This window comes from Camponotus floridanus, unplaced genomic scaffold, assembly GCF_003227725.1.
Source record: "Camponotus floridanus strain SB8 unplaced genomic scaffold, Cflo_v7.5 scaffold3, whole genome shotgun sequence".
NCBI classification, from domain to species: domain Eukaryota; kingdom Metazoa; phylum Arthropoda; class Insecta; order Hymenoptera; family Formicidae; genus Camponotus; species Camponotus floridanus.
The window spans coordinates 6,987,119-7,010,678 of record NW_020229436.1 but is presented as its reverse complement, the minus strand read 5'-3'; the positions used below and the strand labels follow the sequence as shown (position 1 = coordinate 7,010,678).

The 23,560-nt window shown below is 29.1% G+C and overlaps 1 protein-coding gene across 5 annotated transcripts in view; it reads left to right on the top strand.

The window, feature by feature from the left end:
- The window catches only part of LOC105254338, a 75,704-nt gene that overhangs the window by 40,496 nt on the left and 11,648 nt on the right, over positions 1–23,560 (top strand). For all 5 annotated transcript variants that reach the window (XM_011262955.3, XM_020028464.2, XM_011262958.3 and 2 more), the window contains 2 exons: positions 8,027–8,099; positions 14,224–14,453. In XM_011262955.3, coding sequence (XP_011261257.2) covers positions 8,027–8,099; positions 14,224–14,453 — 303 coding nt within the window. The remainder of the gene's footprint in view (positions 1–8,026; positions 8,100–14,223; positions 14,454–23,560) is intronic.

Sequence of the window (23,560 nt, the reverse complement as noted above, 5' to 3'; positions counted from 1 at the left end):
CTTGTTCGGATACAACTTCGGGTACGTTTACCTTGTGCACCGCGCAAAAGAGCTTTACGAACGTCCGGCTCGGTTTTTGCAAGCCCCGGGGTAAATGCAGAACTTATTTCTTTGGCAATCGGCGAGGAATCAAGCATGGAGGATCGACTGTGCATTTCCGGGCATCGGTTAACATTCCATCGCGCATAACTCCCGGAACAGTCATAACGGAAGAATCCCTCCTGGACCTCCACGTGTATCCCGCTAATGGCCGTCAAGATCGACGATCCGGGGTCCCGAAGATCGTGGCGCCTCTTCTCCGATCGCGTTCCTTCCTTTGCTCTCGGGACGTGTTCCTCGCTCATCCGCGCCGCGGATATCTGATGCGGCGAGCGCTCAACGGAAAGGCATTACGGGCATCGTGATGCTTACAATGTCTTTCTTCCCCATCTCCTCCTACCCCGCAATCGCTCTAGCGATGACCCCTTCTTGTATTCAAGCATACCTTTCGACCGCTCGCGCTGGTACGCGACTCGACTTTAATAATCGTGGAACATGGATACCGTTGTGCTTCCACCGTACGGATGTATTATATTGTGGACTACGTCGTTACGATGATTACGTAACGTCGAAATACATTTGACTCTTAAGGGGATCCCTCATTGAACTCGACACAGCACCCTCATCTAAATCCTCATTCCGTATCTCTCTCTATCACGTTATTTTATAAAGAAGACGCACTGCTTTTTCCACTCTACTTTACCGACGTTTCAGATACATACGGACTGAAATTTTCGGAAGAATGCCATTTATTAATTAGACAATTAAATTCAGTTTTTATAGTTTGACAATGTTCTACGGCGCAGTACACAATCGTGGAAGCTACTGTTTTATGCATAAAAGCTATACAACTTTTATAAGGATCTAATATTTGTACAAGTTGGCAGCTCTGACGCCATGTTGATTTAAGAAGTCGATAAATAAAAATGCAATTTTATACTTATTTTCTTTCTCAAAATAAAATCTCATACTGTATAGACTTTTCACGTGTCTATTTGCGTATACTTCAATTTTGGAGAAGGATTTTTAATTCTAAATAAGCAATAAAAAATGACACATTTCCGAAAATCACAGTGGTTTTGTCAGTAAAAAAGTACGCTTGAGGGATCCCCTTAAATTGATGCAATCAATTACCGTCGTCTTTCAAATACGAGAGAAGGAGAGAGGGGGAGAAGAATCTATTATTCCAATGCTATTATTACCAATGCAAACTCGATTGAAATGCCTCTGTTATTACGAGGGAATGATCGGGTTCATTGACATTTTTCATTATGCAATCGTACGAGGACAATTGTTTCAACGAGTTAAGATGCAGTACGTATCAATTTTTTAGACAATGGACGAGGAAGTTTCTGCATTTTTCTTTGTAGCTCTGTAAAGCAAGTTTTCATCCTTACATCAAAGAAAATTGTACTATTACCGTATAATCATTAGATTATTTTAATTATTTCGCGAATTATTTTATGAAATCAACAATTTTTTATTCTCAGTAAATAAATATTCATAAAAGGGGACATCTTATTTTTCTTTTGAGATATCTTGTGATAAAATCCGGAATGATTTATTTTTTGAATTGCATTTCAGATCCTTCTGGTTATATGTATTTACATATCCTCTTAATCTCTTTCCTATTTTTTTATTTTTTACTATTTTTCTTACTACTTTCCTACTTTTTGCTCAAGTTCAAATATTTAAATGAAGAAAACGGTGTTAATAGATACCTAAAAAGTCCATAGAGAAATAACTTCGAGGAAAGAAAGTCTATTAATTTATCATTATATTCAATAAAACTCAGAAATGGCTACAGTCACATGTCGAATTAAATCGCTATTAAATTGACAAAAATAGGTCAAATTTATGTTGGCAGTATAATATTAAAATTTCTCTTCTAGGAAACATAAATGAAAACTTTTTCCATTAAAAAAAATAATAGAACATAAATTTGTATCGTACATCTTGAATCTCTCAATAATTCAGAGTAGTTGCTTATTATTTATTAAATGCAAAGTATATGCGTAGGTAGGGAAGACAGAGTTCCTGTCAAAGCTCTCATCCTACACATTTTCTAACTTAATCTTAGATATTTAATCTAATTCCAAGTTGAGTAAGAGATTAGAAATGTTTTGGAGCGGGAATGCTAATGAAATTTTTCGCCTCTTTCCTTTAAGCATTTACTTTTTATCTTCAATAAATATTTTTTTTATCTCCAATAAATATTTTTCTTGTATTAAAAGTAAGAAGTACATTCTTTATATTTTATTTTAATTGTTTATAACTTATGAATAGACGTGTATAATCTATTAAAGTCTTGTAATGATATCAAAATTCGAGAATGGATACCTTAAAATGAATAGATTGACAAGTAAAAAAAATGAAATGATACATGTCAGAAATCAAGAGTATTTTCCTATTTTCAAAGTGGAAATCACAAGAGGAATTTTAAAATAAAAGTGATCGGCGAAGCATTCCCTTTTATGAATATTTACTCTTAAATTTTTTAATCAAAATTTTCTGTTAGTAATAAAATATTCTTAATAAATAATTTTATATTAATAATAATACTAAATAATTTTATATTAATGATAATAATAAATAATTTTATATCAATAATAATAATAATAATAACATTAATAATAAAATATACAGGGTGTCCCAAAACTCATAATCAATCTTTCAAAGACAGATTCCTGGGATCATTTGGAGACGATTTTCCTCAGCGAAAATGTCGATGAAGACCATCATTTTTTGCATATTCTCGATTTTTATCATCATATATCTTTGCAATTAAATCTTAAATTAAAACTCAACTAAAGTAAACTCTATTTAAAATTAATCGAAGAATGTGGTTTTGTTAATATTTTATTTCAGCAAAGCTTGGTTTACGAAAAACCCCTTATTTCCAATCACTTATAATTCGAAAATTATTAGCCTCGACATTTTGAGGAAAAATCGTCTTCAGATGATCAGGAATCTGTCTTGGAAAGATTGATTATGAATTTTGGGACACCCTGTATACACGTCCAGTTTTCAGACTTGATAAAAAATATTTTTTTAATTGTTCAAAAACATGAAATCGATCTCGAATGATGATCTCCGATTAAGTTAAAGACTCTTTGACCGCTCGACGTCGAAACAAATATTTTACAACAATAACAAGATTTTTTTTTATTACGACAGATAAATATTGCAACGTATAAACATAAAATTTAATGAACGAAAATCGATCTCTCGTGCAAATTGCAAATATAAAATGTCGCTCTATTCCGAAACAGATGTCTCCCATGAATTAAAATCGCGTCCAGACTGCAGAGGGTTTAAAAGTAAAGACGATTTTATTGCCAGCATTGTTACTATCGCGGACAACTGTGGGCTGTCTGCGGTCTAAGGTACATTAAAGCGGAAACCCGTGGCGGATACGGTGGCGAATTGTTTCAAGACGCAGCGGTAGCCGCGAAGAGATATAAACGGAGGGAGTGCGCGCCGTTTAATGCTATTAAAGCACCGTGCACACGTATGTACGTGTATTGGCGTAGTAGGCGCGCATATGTGTGCGAGACTAACCGCTCGCGCGCGGGTCAATGCCTCGGCTGTCTCCGAGCAGTGGGTACGTACGTGCGTTTTTTTCTCCGCGTTTTACATCCAAGAACGCGTTTCAAGTACATATCCCGCATGTACGCACGTACGCATGCACGCGTGCATCCGCAGCGCTTCCGCGAGAGAGGTCCACGCGCGACGTCCGAGAGCGACTTGCATGATTTCTGCAAAGCTCGCGGCCTATTCTCATGTCGGGATTTCAATACAATTAGAGCTTGATATGCGTCTGACTCTTCTTCTTCAAAAAAAATTCTAAACCTGCCTTTTTCGTGTTTGGAAAATGTTTCGATTCGTTATTAATAAATGAAAATGATTTATTAAAAAAGAAAATGAAAAATGGAAGCTTTATTTTTAAAAAATGAGAAATGGAAAATGACTTACTAAACAAAATGGAAGAAAAATAGAGACTAAATTTGTATTTTTTTTTTTAATAAAAATTCGTCTTGAAAATAATTTATTCAATCATTTCAAGATTGATTTAATTAGATTTAATGCAACGTTTTCTGACATAACTATGAAAATACTATGCAGAAAAAAGAATTGCTACATTTCTAATTAAAATTACAAACTTACTTTTTATTTCTCTTTTTTATCATTTCAATTGCAGAAGAATAATCAATAAGATATTCTTGAGAGATTATTCAGAACTTTCAAGATTTAAGTTACATGTCAGAAAAAATTGACAACTATAAAATTGCCAGAATTTTTCGAAAATATTATTAAAAATGTTCTTCTAGAGAAGAAAATTCTAAAGCTGTATTTTTTGTGTGTTTAGAAAAATGTTTCGATTCATTATTGATAAATGATTGGAAAATTATTTACTATAAAAATGGAAGAGAAATAGAGTACATTAAATTTGTATCTTCGTTATATGAAAATTCATTTCAAAATTGATTTAATTGGATCGATTTGATGCAACGTTTTCTGACATATCTATGCAAAAAAAAGAAACGCTACATTTCAAAATAAAAATTTTGCCCATAGAAATTTAAAAAATTTTTAATCGAGAATTAAAATTACAAACTTACTATTTATTTCTTTTTTTATCATTTCAATTGTATAAGAATAATCAATAGAATTCTTAAAAGATTATCCGAAATTCTTAATATTTAAATCACATATTAGAAAAAAAATTTTATTTGGCAACCATAAAATTGCCAGAATTTTTCATATTCGGGAAAGTATTTAAAAATGTTTTTCAAGAGAAAATCAAATTTATTAGAAAAATTTTTGGATAGTTTTTATCATAATTTTGAAAAAGTATTTTTACACAAAGAAAATATTGAATTAGCATCACATATATCTATTTAAAACTATCAAAACTTTTTTACCAATATTCTAATAACTTTAAAATTCTTTGAATAAAAACTAGAATTCTATCAATGTCGCAATTTTAAAAATAAAATAAAATGAGCCAATATTTCACATATATTGAACAATATATTGAAAATCGATATTTATAAAAGAGTGACAAACAGCTGTAGGCTAATAAATGAATAATAAATAAATAATAAATAAATAATAAATAAGTAATAAATAAATAATAAATGCATAATCGCAACAATTTTATTTTCTTAAATCAATTGAATTGTCCTCAAATTATTCATCTATTATCATATGTACAATGTATACGCGATTTGTGACTAAAAAATCTGTTAGTAACGATATAATATTTAAAATATACCAATTATAAATTGTAATCACACCTTCAAGTTGCGTGAATTGACCACGATATAATTCGCAAAGTTACGACAAGTTCGTCAATAGTTCTGTAATAGTGCATTTCTGATTCACTTGACTTGCCATCGAATCATCGATGCGCAATCATATACCCTCGTGATTGCGGCCCGATCATCATGACTCCTATTATTACATCGCAGCTAACCCACAAAACTTATCATCCGTGATCCGTGTCCTCGTGTATCCTTCTATCTAGAAGAAGGAATCATTGCGCTGCACCGGACCGTGAAATGCCAGCGTTCGCGAGAGGAGTTTCGCCTCTATCTCGACGGATAAGATTATCTGCATACCGAGTAAGTGTGCAGGTGTAAAATCGCGATTGCGATAACCGAAATCCCTGCGCTAATACCACTTGCGGTTAGCTACCACGAGTGATTCTTTCGCAAGCTCTATGTCTCGCGTGAATCATTGATATAGATCGCATTTGCACGAGACGTTATCGGTCAAAAATTATCGGCTTAATTCAAGGTTGATCAAATTAATTCTACTTATCCAATTTTTAACGACGATCATTTTGCAGTTATCGGTGAAAAATTATCGGCTTAATTCAAGGTTGATAAAATTAATTCTACTTATCCAATTTTTAACGACGATCATTTTGCAGTTTGATAGGGAAAAATGTCTCTCGGGGATACGGTGAAGTTTACATCTCGATTGGATGTAAATTAAAAATTAAAATTATACAAAAATACAATTATATTAAAATTAGAAAATTATGAAATCGCATTAAAATTTATAAAATTTTTTTAAATGATAAAATTATTAAAATCTGTAAAATTTTTTAAATTAGAGATTTATTAAAATTTATAAAGTTCTTTTACATTATAAAATTTGTAAATTTTTTAAAAATTATAAATATTATAAATTGTTATAAAATTTACGAAATTTTTCTTAAATTATAAAATTAAAATTTCCATTTGGAAATTGCTAAAATAACACATGTTGAATCGTTCGTCTCCATTCTGGCGGAACGCACCACGTGAGTGAGGTACCGTTTGAAAATACCGCGAAGCAAATTCCGTGGAGCCGTTCTACAACTCGAACGATCGACACAGCGCTATGTACGCCATTCGCTAATTAAATACAACATTCCGCATCGATCGCAAAGAAAGTAGTATTTGAGAGAGGCAACGCGTCTTTTAAAACTTGCTTGGATCGAGATGCCGTTTTTAATAACGGATACGTTTTTATTTCTAGGGATTGCAATTTCAAGTACTTTTCTCTAAGAAGATAAACGACAATGGAATAAAAATTGCAAATTGGAATAAAAATTGTTTTATTTAGATTCAAGATTAAATGACAGTAGATAGAATAACTTAAGAATAATTTAATTTAATTCTATGTGTGATTTATTTTTTATTATTTACACAAAAGAACCTCACGAGCTTGGACAATTTTATTTTCTAACGAAATTTCACACACATATAATAATATAATAATAATAATAATAATAATAATAATATAATAATATAATAATAATAATAATATAATAATATTAATAATAATATAATAATAATAATAATAATAATAATAATAATAATATAATAATAATATAATAATAATAGTAATATAATAATATAATAATATAATAATAATAATATAATAATAATATAATAAGGGAGGAGAAGTAAATAGATGAATTTAGAAATTTTCAGTTATTGCACAAAAATGATTCTAAGGCTGGAGAAATTATTTGTCATATGTATTTACTTTTCTTGATTTCAAAAATTATTTTAGATATCTAAATATGTTTTATACAAAAGTTCCATGATTAAAAATAATTTTTGAAAAAATCTGAAAAAAATGATTTTTCCAAAATTTTTGTTTTAATTATGATATAAAATTTTATATAAAATATTTTTATCTCGAATAAATTTTTGAGATATATCGAGAAAAACAAAAGGACACTCTATATTTAAGAGGTAGTTTAACCCCTTAAAATCATTTTAGGCAGTAACTGAAAATTTCTAAATTCATCTATTTACTTCTTTTTACATGTATGTATTTAAATTTTCATCAGAATTTTTGGAGATGTTTCCTCTGGTTAGAAAAATAAAATATTGTTGCGATTTTAATTAATAATTTATTTATCAGTTAGTTACTTATCAGCTGTTTGTCAAGTTTTTTTACTTCTATCAATATCGACTTTATAATCCTTTATATTCCCCAATGCATTGTATGAAAAGTTGGCTCATTTTATTTTCGAAATTTCGATATAATTGGGATTTTAGCTTTTACCCAGAGAATTTTTAAAGTTCCAGATATATTCATAAAAAATTTCCGACAATTTTAACCTTTACATCATATTTACATCATATTTTGGCACCTTCAAAACAAGAGAGAATCATTTTTGTTAGATGCGTTTTTCAAAGGATAAAAATATTCAAAAAAATTCATACGCCTCTCTCTTTTAAATAAAAACTGGAATAATAAATTTGCAAAATAATTTGCTTTAATATATTTTATCGCAATATATGTGAGACGAAATGCTCAAAGTGCCTCGCTACAAAAATGGTGGAGTCAAAAATGACCTCCCATAAGAGAGTAAAAATTAATTATACAGCTGTCTCTATATATTTCTCCTTTAAAAATATAACGAACAGAAATTTGCGGTGATTTTCTCTGAATAATACATTTATATCTTTTTTTTCAGCGAGTCGGACATGGCGCCCAATGCGGAGGAGGAGCTGCTGGTCGTGAAACCATGGGGGCCGCAGCCGGAAAAGGTAGAGTATAGAGACGTTAAGTAAATTACCGTGTAACAAATATCGTTGAGATGCGAATTGCGTCGCGTGCCGATCACCTGGCGTGTTAACTCGGCGCGGAAGCTTTATGACGTAACTCGAATCGTGTTAAATGATCACGCAGCAATATCAGCTCAGGATGCTTCCGATGGCGAGGACAGATAGGTAAACCAGCTGTTTTGCCGGTTCCTCGCGACTTTTACCGTGAGAACCTCGTCGCCCCGACTTACAATTAGTTGACATATGCGTGCGAGAAGGAGAAAGAGCGCATTAATACTGACATGAGAGAAATTCCCGGCCTTCCGAGAGCTAAAGTAGCAAAGTCACTTTCCGCCTTGACCTTGTCGCTAACGGCACATGCAACATGACGCATTGCGTAACATAAACTCATAAATATTTCTCCATTCCGTATTTTCGACCGCTCACGGTAAGTAATTTATACAGCGCGAGGTAAAAAATGACGTGAGAATTTTTTTATGTACCGTTGTTTACGTAATTAACGAAATCGGATCGAATGATATGCCTCGAATGTTATACGGTTTAAAAAATAGTCCTGTAAATAAATTAGCGATGCGTCGTAATTAATTAAATCACAAGCGATTCGATTAATCGGGAGTGTACGCTACTTATATTAATTCAATAAATCAGCAATCGATTGCCCCGAGATGAGTTTTCACTTGAACGTTTTCACGTGGACGTGAAAGTTTTACGGCACGATCAAAATTATACGGCTCGATCCGTCGAATAAAAATGGAAATCGCTCGCGGATGATCTGGAAATTAGATCGACTGTGACGAGGATCGCGCGTGCGGTCATATGTGATGTTTCGTCGTCGCGAGAAAGTCGGCGAAGAACGTGCGGCGATTTCACTTAAATTGCGGAAGGAATAGCACGTATTAAAAATATAGAATTGATGACTTTTATCGAAAGCGTTGCTATAAAAAAAATCGCCAGTTTAGGCAATGATGCGTGCCAATTTCACATTTTCCTTCGTTCTGCGCTAACAAGAAGCAGGAAAAGCAGCATTATTTCCTTCAATTTGTTGCTTAATAACCAATATTAAAGAATTATTAAATTGTAATTTAATTTAATTTAATTATTAAGAATTATTAAGAATTATTAAGAATTATTAAGAATTAAAAGAAAGAATTCACAAACACGAGAAAAACCAAAAATAATTAGCGTACGTCGTAAATATTTCCATAATGATGATAGTAAAATAAATATTTAAGGAAAATATCTGGGATTTTCTAAAAAGAATTTTTGTTAAGTATTCTTTCAGAAATTTTTTTTAGAAAATACTATTAATATTTTATATAAAAAATATTTTTATTATTAATATTTTATATAAAAAATATTTTTTTATCTTATCTTAATACTTTTATGTACAAAATAATGAGAGGAATCAATTGGTGTAAAGAAAAACATAGTTGTTTTTAAGAAAAAAATATGTAATTTGCTATTAACAATTACATATTTTTTTTAAAACAACTATGTGTTTTTTTTATACCAATTGATTTCTCTCATTATTTTGTACATAAAAGTATTAAGGTAAAATATAATATAAAGTATAATATAAAGTATAATATAAATATAATATAAAGTATAATCGAAAAATGAATATTTTACTAGATATTTTATGGTTTATGCAAAATTAAGAAATGATTTCAAGCCTTATAACTCGAAAAGTACTCGATAAAGAAATACTTTATTATAGTGTTTTGGACAGCTCTCGAGATAAGCTACACGAATATGTAATAAAAAATAGGGGGTTATTTAAGGTGGTCCATTTAAGAAATTGACGGTGATCTTCACGTGACTTTCAAATGACTCTCCCATGTCAAATCATTGCCACTATCTGATGGTCCCCTTCAAGCCATACAACTTTCGTCTGAAACATTTCTTTTTAAAGTGCATAGTTTATGAAATATTCGACCGGTCCGGGACTTTTGGAACACCCTGTATATATATATATATATATATTTGTAAAATTAATTTAAATTTCTCAATTGATTAATTTATAATTAATCTGAATTAATTTTCCTGAAATTTTCAAGCATTATTTTTTCCTCTCGCATTTAAAATTATTTTTGATATATTGCGATCATATATTGTTTCTTCTCTTCCCCTAAACTCTTCCCGTAGCTCTTTAATTTCTCAATTTCCGAGCTAATGCCTGTCTGAAGTCATTTACGCGAATAAAAATAGAATAATATTTGAAAATATGAAAAAAAAAACACTTAATTTACTTAATTGAAATTCTCTCTAAACGTGTTCTTCAGCGATTGCTCGCTGTAATGAATTATCAAGATATTGGATCGCTTGCTATTCGATAAGCGTACGTTATATCGAAAGAGGAGAACCGTTCGTACTTGAAGAACGGGAACGAATCCGAATGTAATTGACTCATTTGAATAATTTCTATTGCTTCCGCATGCGTACGTCAATAGCGGATTTCTTCATATAATTTGCACATTCTACATAAACCGTAAGCATGAAAGTAAATCAAATTTTACGTAATTTGTTCGCGTGGAACACAATGGCGCGTATTAGCGAGAAAACATCGCTCGCTGATGAGATTCGCTTCACTGCTACGGTACTCACAAGCGGGAAAATGACTTGGTGTATTTTTTATTGTCACAGTCAAAGCCGAAGCATTTGTAGCGCATGTTAAATCCTACAATACTAGTACAAATTAGCGCGCAGTATTGTTACGTGATGGATAAGTTTATCTATCATCCATCACATTATATACAAATAAACTCAAATATTGCTTCTTTTTACGAAGAAATTTAAATATCGCTTTTTTTAATAAAAATTTATCTAAATCAAATGGAACTTAACGGATATAATAAAGTATTAATTATACAAAAATTATTGTCTTACTTTTCAATGCATGATATTTAGATATATAATTTAATTATTTATGATTTTAATTATTTATTATTTCGGCATTTTTTAAATAAAATATTATATCATACATGTATATAAAATTACGTGAAATTTTTATATTTAATGAGATAACAAAAAATGCATTATACTTTTATACTTATATTTTTATTTATATTTTATTTATATTATATTTTTTTTATATTTAGTTTAGTTTTCAATTATATTTACTATATGAAAAATTTAAGTATAATTGCATTTATTTTTTAATATCGATAAATCACATGTATTAATTTCAGAGATAATCACCGTTATTAATAGAAAAAATTGCTTTGTCACACTTTATTAACTTTCGCAAACCTATCCTTTTAAAAAACGGGATGAAAGAAAGGATAAGTTAATGATAGCATGACATAGCATGACATGATATACGTCGAAATGCTCACTATTTTAACCTCATTCATTTTACATTCATTTTAAATTCACGCATTAAACTTAATCCGTTGCAGTTTTTTTAGTAAAAGAGAAACGTCTATTTAAAGTTATACTGATGTATTAAGAGCGAGAAACGTACATTTGTATGCAGTATTTACTTACAAATTAAAATATGAAAAAAGCGTAAATCATTCCGTTAATCGGAATTGTGATAAAATCGATAAGGAATTATATGAGCTGTGATAAAATCGATAAGGAATTATATGACTATAGAAAAAGCTACATATTATGGTTCGGTAGATTCAAGATTGATGCGATAACATTGATCCATTTTACGATTTCATGCCAATTAAATCGTCATTTCTAATTACGACGTGAATGATAAAGTAATATTTAAAAAAAACAGTAGGCAATCGTGGATATTTATGAATGATTTAATTGACTAACGAAAATGTCAGATTTTTCCCTTCATTCTCAAAACCTTCTTTTGATTCTTTATTATTTTTAGAAATCAATGATTGACATAATTAAGCGTAATTGTCTTCTTCTTTTTCAATCGAGTCGTGCTACTTGAGCATTAAAAAGATGATTATTGCTACATCAAGTAAGAGCGTTCGACTAATGGTGAAATATATTTATTTATAATATATAATGGTACTAATTATATAAATCAATTATATAATATTAATTAAAGAAAAAAATCAAAAATTTTAAATAATTTTAAATAATTTTTAAAATATCAACAAAGAGAATTTTTCAATCAAAATTGAAAATACACATATCCTTATTATATAAATAAAAATCGTACATATATATTTTTTAAAATTTTACTTGCGAAATTTTCTGTCAAACTATTTTCTCAAATTATGTAATTTAATTAGCGCTGTAATATTACAAACATAACTTATTTCATATATATTTATTTATATTTGTATATATTTAGAAACTTTCAAACTTAATACATTATGCCAAATTTTATAAATAATATATGCAGAATAATATAAAAAATAATACATAAATACAAATAATACATAAAAAATAATACATAATTGATCATAATTATCATGTTTATGCATCTAGATTGCATTATATTTCGTTTACATTAATTAAAATTGTAACTAAATTTCGTAATTCTTGGGAACGAAGAGAATTCATTTTAATTAAAGATCTTGTACAAACTCTGCGCATGATGTAACAATACCAAATTATTGAAATATAAATTATGCAATATACTTTCGTGAATATAAAATTGCTCACTATTCTGATGATACGTTGCCTCACTTGGCATAACTGTATCTGCGACAGATGCTTCATTTACAATTTATAAATTATTAATTAATATTTGTGCTTCTCGTATTCCAAATTTTGTATTTTTATACAATATTTTATACAGATATTAATTCTTGTATACACGTGTATTTATTATTTTAATTTTTAAAATTCTCTTATTAAAACTATTCTTAAATAATATCGTTATTAAGCTTATTAATAATTCTAAGCTTATTAATAATTTAAAATAATTTATTAATTTGTTAATATTTTTAAGTTTATTAATAATTTAAAATAATTCAAAAAATTAAATAATTATTAAAATTAAAAATATAAAATAGTTACTATCGCGATTATATCCAAATATTGACAAATCTGTTGATTCTCAATATCCTAGCAATACCAAGATGCAATGTTATATAAGTACTACACGCATCAAATATCTCGCGAGTTGCATTATTTGATATTAGCTTCTATTAAACGCGACACAAAGGTGTCCATAGATTAGCATTAATGATCGAGATTGATATATGACAGAAAAAGTATAGATCCTTGTTTGAATCTGATTGGTTACATTTTCTACAGTTTTATCATCAATATAGAATGCTTTCTAACAAGAGACAAGTATCCGTAAGCAATAAAACTTTCATAAAGTCTCTATTTTAAGATAAATTGATATGTCTACTTGTATTCCTTGTTAAAAAACAAGAAAAAACGCGGACTTACAGAATATGTGACAGGACATGTATCAAATATAGTACGTAGAAAATATTGTATAATAATTTTTATCATTAATTATTAGTAAACAAGACATTCGTTTTCAGCGTCAAAAGACATTACGTGAATAAAGGTACCAATTTATTATTTTTATTATTGATTATGTGATTTAACGCTGAAAATGAGTGTCGAGTGTCTCATGAATTTGCACTTTAAATCATGTTTCATGCGAATTTTATACACGTTACACGTTATTTCATACTTTCTCTCTCTTTCTCTCCATCAGTTGCTTATCTGTTTTTCTCATCGGACCATAGCATGGTTATATTATATTATTAGTACATACACAATGTTAGAATATTTATTTTTAAAAAAGATTTTATTGTAGATGATTAGTAAAATTTTCAAGAAATCAAATATTGTTCATACGCGAATTAAAAATATGATTGCCCTGATATATCGTAAATCATTTAGCACAATTTCTATATTAAAGGTGATATTAACGTAAGATATAAAATGTATCGAATATAAACAAATATTATTTAAAAATATTATTTAAAAATATTATTAAATATTATTTAAAATTTATTATTTTATTATTTTAAAAATGTTATTAAATATTATTAAAAAATATATATATATATTATTTATTATTAATTATTAAACGAGTTGTGTAATATCAATTTAATGATCAATTTATTAATTTTAATAATAATGTAAATTGAGAAAGAGAAAGAAAGAGAGAGAGAGGAAAGAAGAGATTGAGAGATTATAAATGATCAAACTATTCGTTTAGGAACGTTTAAGGCCACCTACGTACAACGCTGAGGATTATGCAATTGCGCTGAGACGATGGGGAAGACGTCCATTAGGAACTGTTCAAGATTCCCAAGGTACCTTGCCATCGACAACCAGTTCGAGTTCCGGTTACGCATCCGGAAGTGGCGAAATGACCTTGAGACAATTCACATCGGTCAGCGAGTTGCTGAATAAACTCAGAGCCGACCTCAGACTTGCTTTTCCCAGGTCAGTGCTTATGATATCTTATGATTTATTCGTCATTAACAAATAATATAATTTAACAAAAGAAACTGTATATGTGTATATGTGTGAAAAACAATTATTCTGTGTAGTTTTTTTAATGCCAATATCAATTTAGCATAAAAAAATGAGCTATCACATTACAATTTTGGAAAACTTAAAGTTAAAATTATAAAGAAAGAATTATTTTAATTAATTAATTGTATTAAATACAAAACATGTTAGGAAAAAAGTTTTATTTAAAATATTATATATTATAAAAAATATATTATTCGATATTAAATATCATTGATTTTATTAAAAATATTTGTTAAAAAGATTTCATTACAAATTTTATGTTTATAATAATTGTATATTTTTATAATTATTATGTTAATGTGTTATATTCGTACTTGATCTTCTTTATTTTCCAAAACTCAATTGCAAAATAATTTCTTTAATGATGTAAAAGAGAATCAAATAACAAAAACGAGAGAAATTCAAGTGATTCCGATTTTAATCGAATTATTTTTATAATAATTTCAAGTCATTGTGCCAATGTTTATTTATAAAGAAAGAATTCATGTTATATACACGCGCATACTGCATACATTATGTTTCATAATTGGTAGTAAAACTAATTGTGAGAAGATAATAATTCTATTATTATCTTTACATGAAAAAAATCAAAAATATAGTTGAATAATTTTTTTTCATACATGATTATGTGTTTTTGATAGAAAAATGATTCTAAAATTAACACATCTATATTTTTTTTAGACTTAAATTATTTGTAATATAATATCGTTGTCACATGACGATTATCAATATATAGAACAAATAAAGTGCAACATTTTATTTAATAAAAAGATTTAATATAATTTAAATCAAATTAAAGAAAAAGAATGAAAGAGAAAGAAAAGAAATTATGTACAAATTTTTGACATAAATTATTTTTTTAATGAAAAAATAATATTTTCATATGTGTAAATATTTTAATAACTATTATCGAGAAAATATAATTGATAATACAAGATTATTAGAGATTATTCAAGAAAAAACGTCGTGTTCATTAATTTTTTGACTCTCAAAGCCAATTTTATCGGAAAGTCACGTATAAAAAAATGTATTCTATAATTTATTATTTTCGAGCCAATTTTATTTTTATTCTTTAATTAATTTTAATTAATTTTTTTTTATATATCATTACTTTTTGATGGAATATATCATTAATTTCGAGATCTTATATATCGAACTGTCGAAATTATTATACAGAATAGTTTTAAAGGAAGTGATTACTAGTTATACTTGTAGCATGAATTATTTCATTCTCAAAGAAGTGAATTTCCTGAGTGATCCCTAGTGAATTTTCTGAGGATACACGCGAGAAACGTACACGGAAGAGAGCCAAGTATGAATTATTTGCGAATGATTAAAATATACGCTCGCTGTTCGTGCTCCTCAGGTGGAACTAATGATGAAACGTTATAAAATATTCATCTTACAAGAAGAGACCCGAAGTATAGCAGAAACAAAATAAGCGTTCGAAAAAAAACCCAGACTGTGCAGTAATCCAAGTTTTCATTGTTCGTGCTTGCGTGATACAATTAATTTCTAAATTCGAGTTTCATTAGATATACTACACGTGAGAATCATCCATTGAATAGATAAGCAAGAAATAAAATGAATGCGGGCTTTACAGTTATATTTTATACTTTTTCACGTGCGAAAAAGTGAATCGATGCTCGTCAAAATTTTCGTTTTATTCTCGACAGTCGATCAAAACTTTATTCGCAACAAAAAATTTTTGATGTAAAATAAAAAATAAGGCTTGAGCGAAAATAAATTTTTCATTTAATTGCAAATAATAATTTGTATATTTTGCATCAAAAATATTTATATTAATATAAATATTTAAAGTAGCAAGCAGGGTATCTTAAGAAATAATTATAGCTCTAAAAACTGATAAAAGAAATTTTTTTACGAAACTGCAAAAATTATATCGAAACATATTATACATAATCGCACACACACGTCTATTAAGTTCGAAGATGATTAAAAATCATCGTCGAGGCGCATCGTTAGAGGTTTCCTTCTAATGTTTCACACCGCTAGACAGAAGATCGATGATGTTTGTCTCGCGCCAAAGCGCTCGAGGCACATTATCTATATTGATTAATAGTGCCTATAGTCACAATGATTACAAGATAGCTAATTAAATGACTGTAATAATGATTGAATCGGGATAGCAATTTTTGACCCAAATAAAGCTTTTAATGTTAAGGAACAAAGTGACATCCAATCTTTCAAGTTCATTTCCTTTTTTCCTTTACAGTGATATGTGTTTGATGAGCATTAATGCGAAACGGTCTCTCTAATTCAATTTGACGTAATTGAGAGGTGAAGAAAAGATTCAGGAAGAATAATTAAATTGACGAAGATAAATTGCATGATGTGAAATTGCTTTATTTATCGTACTACGTCAATAAGCTTTACAAAATATTTTATAATTTATTTTAATATATCGCGACATAATATATGCAATATCTTATAAAATATTCCTCATAATTTATTTTAATATAACGTGATATAATGTATGCAATATTTTACAAAGTATTCACTCATTATTCACTAAAATATTGGCTAAATTTTTCACACAACAAATGAATAGAATTGATTTACCTTTATATGAGATGCAATTGGACATCTTTTAAATGCAATTATATATTTTTTATATCAATCAATTTATCTCATTATTCTTTATGTAAAAGTATTAAAGTAATCGTCAAAAACTTCACCAGAATATTTTTTACAAGATATTACATATTTTATCACAATATGTCAAAATAAATTTTAAAATATTTAGCAAACTATTGACAATCCTATTAATATTTTAATATATTTACGTGTAAAATAATGAAAAAAAATCAATTTAAAAAGAAAAAGCATACAATTTTTAAAGAAAGCAAATAATTTTGACAAATTATTTCGAAAACGTCTCATTTGCAAAAATAAAATTGCGTCACTTATAAAATGTCTTCTTCAAAATCGAGTAATTTTTATTTGATATATTTTTTATATAATTTAAATTTTAAAATTTATTAAAGATAATAGTTCGTAGTTTGATTCTCGTCATCTTACATGTTATGTAAATATTATATCTCGATGATGCGACATAGCCGTGGGATAACAAGAATTTGTGATTTGCGGCAGTTCTGAAATTAAATCTTAAACGTGTATCCTGCCGCTCCCCGATTAGAAACGATTTATATGGTGTGCACGATCAACCGTACGCTCCATTCGAGAGAAAGAGGAAAAGAGAAAAAAAATGTTGATCCGTTAGCTTGGCAGATGATTAAAGACGACGCTTAATATTAAATTTTTTCTTAATAAAGTCCGTCGCTAGTACATCATGTTTAAAAAAAGAAAAAGGAAAAAAAGACGAATGTTGATGGCTCTATCCTCACGCACACATTCGCGCGCGCGTCAGATGGCGGACAAGAATGTCCTAGATAGATGAGTTATAATATGCCGGCGTCTTTAAGATGTTGACGGATAAGCAGTGGAGTAAGTGGTGGATAACCGAATGCCGATATTACGGCTAACTGTATAGTGTACCATTGCAAATCGATCTACCCAAGCATCTGCCATCTTTCCTGACGAAACACCTGAAACGACAGGTGTATTATTTACTCGAAACCCTATTAGAATGCTTAATCGTATTTTCATGAATTTATGCACATGCAGTAATGATTATAGAACGGGTCTTTCAGTAAATAATTAACTCATTTCCACAAGAGTAATACTTGACAAGTGCATGAAAAAGATGGAATTTTTCCCCCTCTCTTCACTTTATTTATTTATTCTCGTCTTTTCACTTTAATTAATTAAAGAGACGAACCGTCAAAGATTAATTAGATCGACTTGCCTTGCACGTAAAGATTAATCTTTATTAACGTTTTACATATCGCTTCTTTTGTGCATTGCTCTTTATATTTGTATTTCTTTTTATTTTATTATCTTTTGTATAAAAGATATAATAATATTTCCTCTATCTTAATTTTAACAAGCCAGAATTGGAAGAGCCAGAGAAATAAATTTTTTTTAGAGTTTCTTTTATACGAAAAGCACAGAGATTTCTATAAATATAATTTACTTATTTATTATTTATTTTAATAAATTTTAAAATAAATTTATTATTTATTTTACTTATTTATAATTTATTTTAATAAATTTTAACTTTAATAATACAACATAAGTTTCAAATTTCTATGAATTACATGCATTCTCAGAATTTGAAAAAATTAATATTTGATATTTAATTAAATTAAAAATTAATATTTAATAATAATATTTTTATAATATATTATATTTATAATAATATTCTTTTTGTATGAAAAATAATATTATTATAAATATAATATATTATAAAAATATTATTGTTAAATATTATACATATATTTTAATGATAAGAGAGATAAAATAAAATAAAATAAAAATAAAAGAAATAAATAAATATAAGCAAAGCGTAAGTCTGTCAACTCTAGTTTAAGTTACTTCGCTCTATTTCCTCAGCAACTTTCTAAGTTAAATTTATGATCGATGAGTATATCTTCCTGCAAGAAATTAAAAAAAAAATTATCCGCATTCAACGGAAGTTTCATCGAATTAAATCAAGACGATAGCATAAAATTAAGTTATTATTATACTTTCTCCTGATAGATTTTAATTTGTTCCTAGAGGAAATATCTACATATTTATTATTTTTTTTTTTCATAGACGGAGCTCTCAAATTCATAGAAATTCGAAATTTATGTTCTATTTATTATTGTTAGAGATATCGTAATATATATATCGCTGTTCTCTTTATTATAGTTCATTTTAATTTGAATTTATTTATAGAGAGGTTAAGTGCATATAAAGACTCACTTCTGCACTTTAACTTGTGACTTTATCTTCCATACCTGCGTACTATCATCTAACAATTATTATAAATTACATTTATAGAAATCTATGTATGCTTTATGCTTAATAAAGCAGATGAAGAAAAAAAGCACAAATTTATTCTTCTGATTCTTTCAATTCTTATTATAATTGATAGAGAAGATATCAGTGCGCGATGTATCTTCTCAAGAAAAGTAATGAAAGAAAAGGAAATACGAATAAATAGCACAGGTGGCGATGCGTAAAACGTTAACAAAGGATCCTTACGTGTGCGAGGCAAGTCGAGCCTCTAATTAATCTTTGGCAGATCGTCTCTTTACAATGCGATAATTAAAAAGTAAGAGGGAAAGAATGAAAATGAACGAGGCGAAGAAAGAAAAGGAAATTTTTCGGATACTCTTTTCTTTTTCATCTTCCCCCCTTCGCGACTGCGAACGAGAATCAGCTGCCTCGAAGGCGAAGAAGCCTCGACCGGCCACCGAACCCATACACAGCCCACAGGTGCTTCCGCTTGGCGTAATAGCGAATGCATAACCGCTTCCTACTGCACACAAATGAAAAACGGGAGATCTTTTTCTACGCGATATCAAGACCGTTGCCTTTTTGCGCGATGCATCTGTCATTGTCTGCCTCGTCCGCCCTCTTAAGCATCTTCCTTCACGCTGGTTATACACTTGAACGGGTTCCACAATGTATATTCTTGCGTCCCGTTTCTTCATTGTTCTTAAAAGTGACTGCCATCCACTTTATGCACCTCGTTCATTAACTAGTCCGCCGTTCAATTATAGCTTGGTTAACTATAACTTTCCGCATATCGTTTGTCGGTGAATCTTAACACGATATACGTGTACTCTTGTGTATCATAAGATGGAATCTTTCTAATTTGGTATAATTATTGTGTTAAAAAAATTTTCAGGACAAATCGTTGACGGAAATTGATGCAATTTGACAATAAAACAAAGGGTTTGGAAACTTGAAAAATTATTTAAAATTATTGACGAATAATTATAAATAGTGTGGAAATATACAGGGTGTCTCAAAAGTCCCGGACCAGTCGAATATTTCATAAACTATACACTTTAGAAAGAAATGTTTCAGACAAAAGTTGTATGGCTTGAAGGGGGCCATCAGATAGTGGCAATGATTTGACATGGGAGAGTCATTTGAAAGTCACGTGAAGATCACCGTCTATTTCTTAAATGGAACTCCCTATTTTTTATTACATATTCGTATAGCTTATCTCGAGAGCTTTTCAAAACACTATAATAAAGTATTTCTTTATTGAGTACTTTTCGAGTTATGAGGCTTGAAATCATTTCTTAATTTTGCATAAATCATAAAATATCTAGTAAAATATTCATTTTTCGATTATCTTACCTTAATACTTTTATGTACAAAATAATGAGAGAAATCAAAACAATGAGAGGAATGGTGTAAAGAAAAAACGTAGTTGTTTTTAAGAAAAAAATATGTAATTTGCAATTAACAATTACATATTTTTTTTTAAAACAACTATGTGTTTTCTTAACACCAATTGATTCCTCTCATTATTTTGTACATAAAAGTATTAAGGTAAGATAATCGAAAAATGAATATTTTACAAGATATTTTATGGTTTATGTAAAATTAAGAAATGATTTCAAGCCTCATAATTCGGAAAGTACTTAATAAAAATTAATGTAATTATAGTGTTTTGGAAAGCTCTCGACGTGAGCTACCAGAATATTTAATAAAAAATAGGGAGAGAGGACTCTCCCATATCAAATCATTGCCACTATCTGATGGCCCCCTTCAAGCCATATAACTTTTATCTGAAACAAAAGTTTCTGAAACAAAAGTTTTTTCTTTCTAAAGTGCATAGTTTATGAAATATTCGACCGGTCCGGGACTTTTGGGACACCCTGTATGTATACCATAAATACTTAATTAAATAACCGTCTGAGTCGAAATTTTACACCTATTTTCAATCTCTACTTTTATGGATTCTGAAGGATTTTGATAAGTGTCATTTATAATATAATAATATTATTATACAGTATTTATCGTGTTAAGTTTCTATTTTATATCTCAATATTATGTGTATCATGTATTGTTCAGTGACTCGTATGTGTCGTAGCTTCTTTGACTGTCCTTTATACTCAATTTCTTGTAATACATATGACTATTTTATCATTTTTATTTTATTCTACTATCACATATTACATAATAATATATTACTTAATCTGATCTGTTTTCCTCATTTCTCCATATTTTTATTAAATATTTGATTATTTACCTTTATTAAACGCTCAATTGTTATGAAATTGCACAGTTTTCTTTCAATAAAAAACTAGAAAATAATTATTATTCTTTTTGATAAAAAAAAGATAAATTTAATGAGTTCAAAATTAGAAAAGAAAATATCTATCTTGATGTATGAAAATATAACATAAATATAATGTCATTTAATTATCAAAATTACATAATTTAATCATTTAAAAAATAATATGATACGATTTTTCATATTTTATCGATTTGCTTGAAAATAAATTAAATGTAAAATTTACAATTTACAATTTACAAGTGAATAAAATATAATAATGTATACTAATAGACTAAAATAATAGAATTATTCATTGTTAAAATTCTGAGCTGTCAAAATATATAATTCTGCAAATGACACAATTATAAAAACATATTTTATTATAAACTTGAGAAAAATGTATTATAATTTTTTTCATTTTCCTCAAAAATACATTTAAACGAATAAAATTACTCACATTGCTCTCTTTTTATCATTAAAATTCACGATGACATTGAAAAAAAAGCGACAAACGACGATAAACTTTGATGATTTCGAGTAATCGATTTTACATGTCTTTCCGAGAGTTGAAACACGTGCGCCAAAAAGCGTTTCGCTGCATTTTGACGTTTGTCTCTCCCCTTCTCACCACCCTCTCTCTCTCTCTCTCCTCACCTCACTGTCACTCTCGTCGTTCTCGAAGCTTTTGTTTTTCTTTGCATTCAAATGCGGTCGCCGAGCACTTTTACGACGTAGACGGGACAAGTTACACAAAGGACTTCCCCCCTTCCTCCTCCCCTTCCCGCGTCCGTATTTCGTGCACGTATCGCGTCGTGTATTGCGATATCTCGCGCATTATGCATAATACACGGCGGTAACATAATGTATCCATTGTTAAAGGGGAGAAGAATCGTCCCGTCCCGTCCCGTTCCCCTCTTTCCCCTCCCCTTTCACCTCTTCCTTTGTCGCCGGAGACGTCGACCACAGTGCGAGCGCATACAGACGTTTAATACTCATTTGCATGTCCCCGAGATCCGCGTATTCGAGAGGTGATTCATTGCGCTGTTTATACAATTCCCGTCCATAAACAACGGTTCATTTCAAGCGGCATTTTTTTTCTCTTTCCGGAAAGCCACCGTCGTAAAACCGCGGGTGTCGGTAACGCATTGCGTTTAAGTCACACCCAAGTGCCTTGGAATAATATTCCTTTCGATATAACACACCACCAATTAATGCCCGATTTCACATCGAGTTGTTACGATGTCACTAACAATCAGAGGCGAGACTATATCCATATCATTCCCGCGAAAAACAGTTAAATATGATTTAAATATGGTTCATATTGCTTATTTTTATATGAACTAAATTAAACTCAAATAAAAACCAAATGTCAAATTTAAAAGTAATTAAATTTAAATATGTTTTTAATATGCATCGAAATTAAATTTGAATACGTTCTCGCTATTAGATTTAACTTGTCCAGAGTGTCCCAAAAGTCCAAGACCGGTCGAATATTTCATAAACTATGCACTTTAGAAAGAAATGTTTCAGACAAAAGTTATATGGCTTGAAGAGGGTCATCAGATGGTGGCAATGATTTGACATGGGAGAGTCATTTGAAAGTCACGTGAAGATCATCATCAATTTCTTAAATAGAACTCCCTATTTTTTATTACATATTCGTGTAGCTTATCTCGAGAGTTTTCCAAAACACTATAATTAAATATTTCTTCATTGAGTACTTTTCGAATTATGAGGCTTGAAATCATTTCTTAATTTTACATAAACCGTAAAATATCTTGTAAAATATTCATTTTTCGATTATCTTACCTTAATAATTTTATGTACAAAATAATGAGAGGAATCAATTGGTGTAAAGAAAAAACAT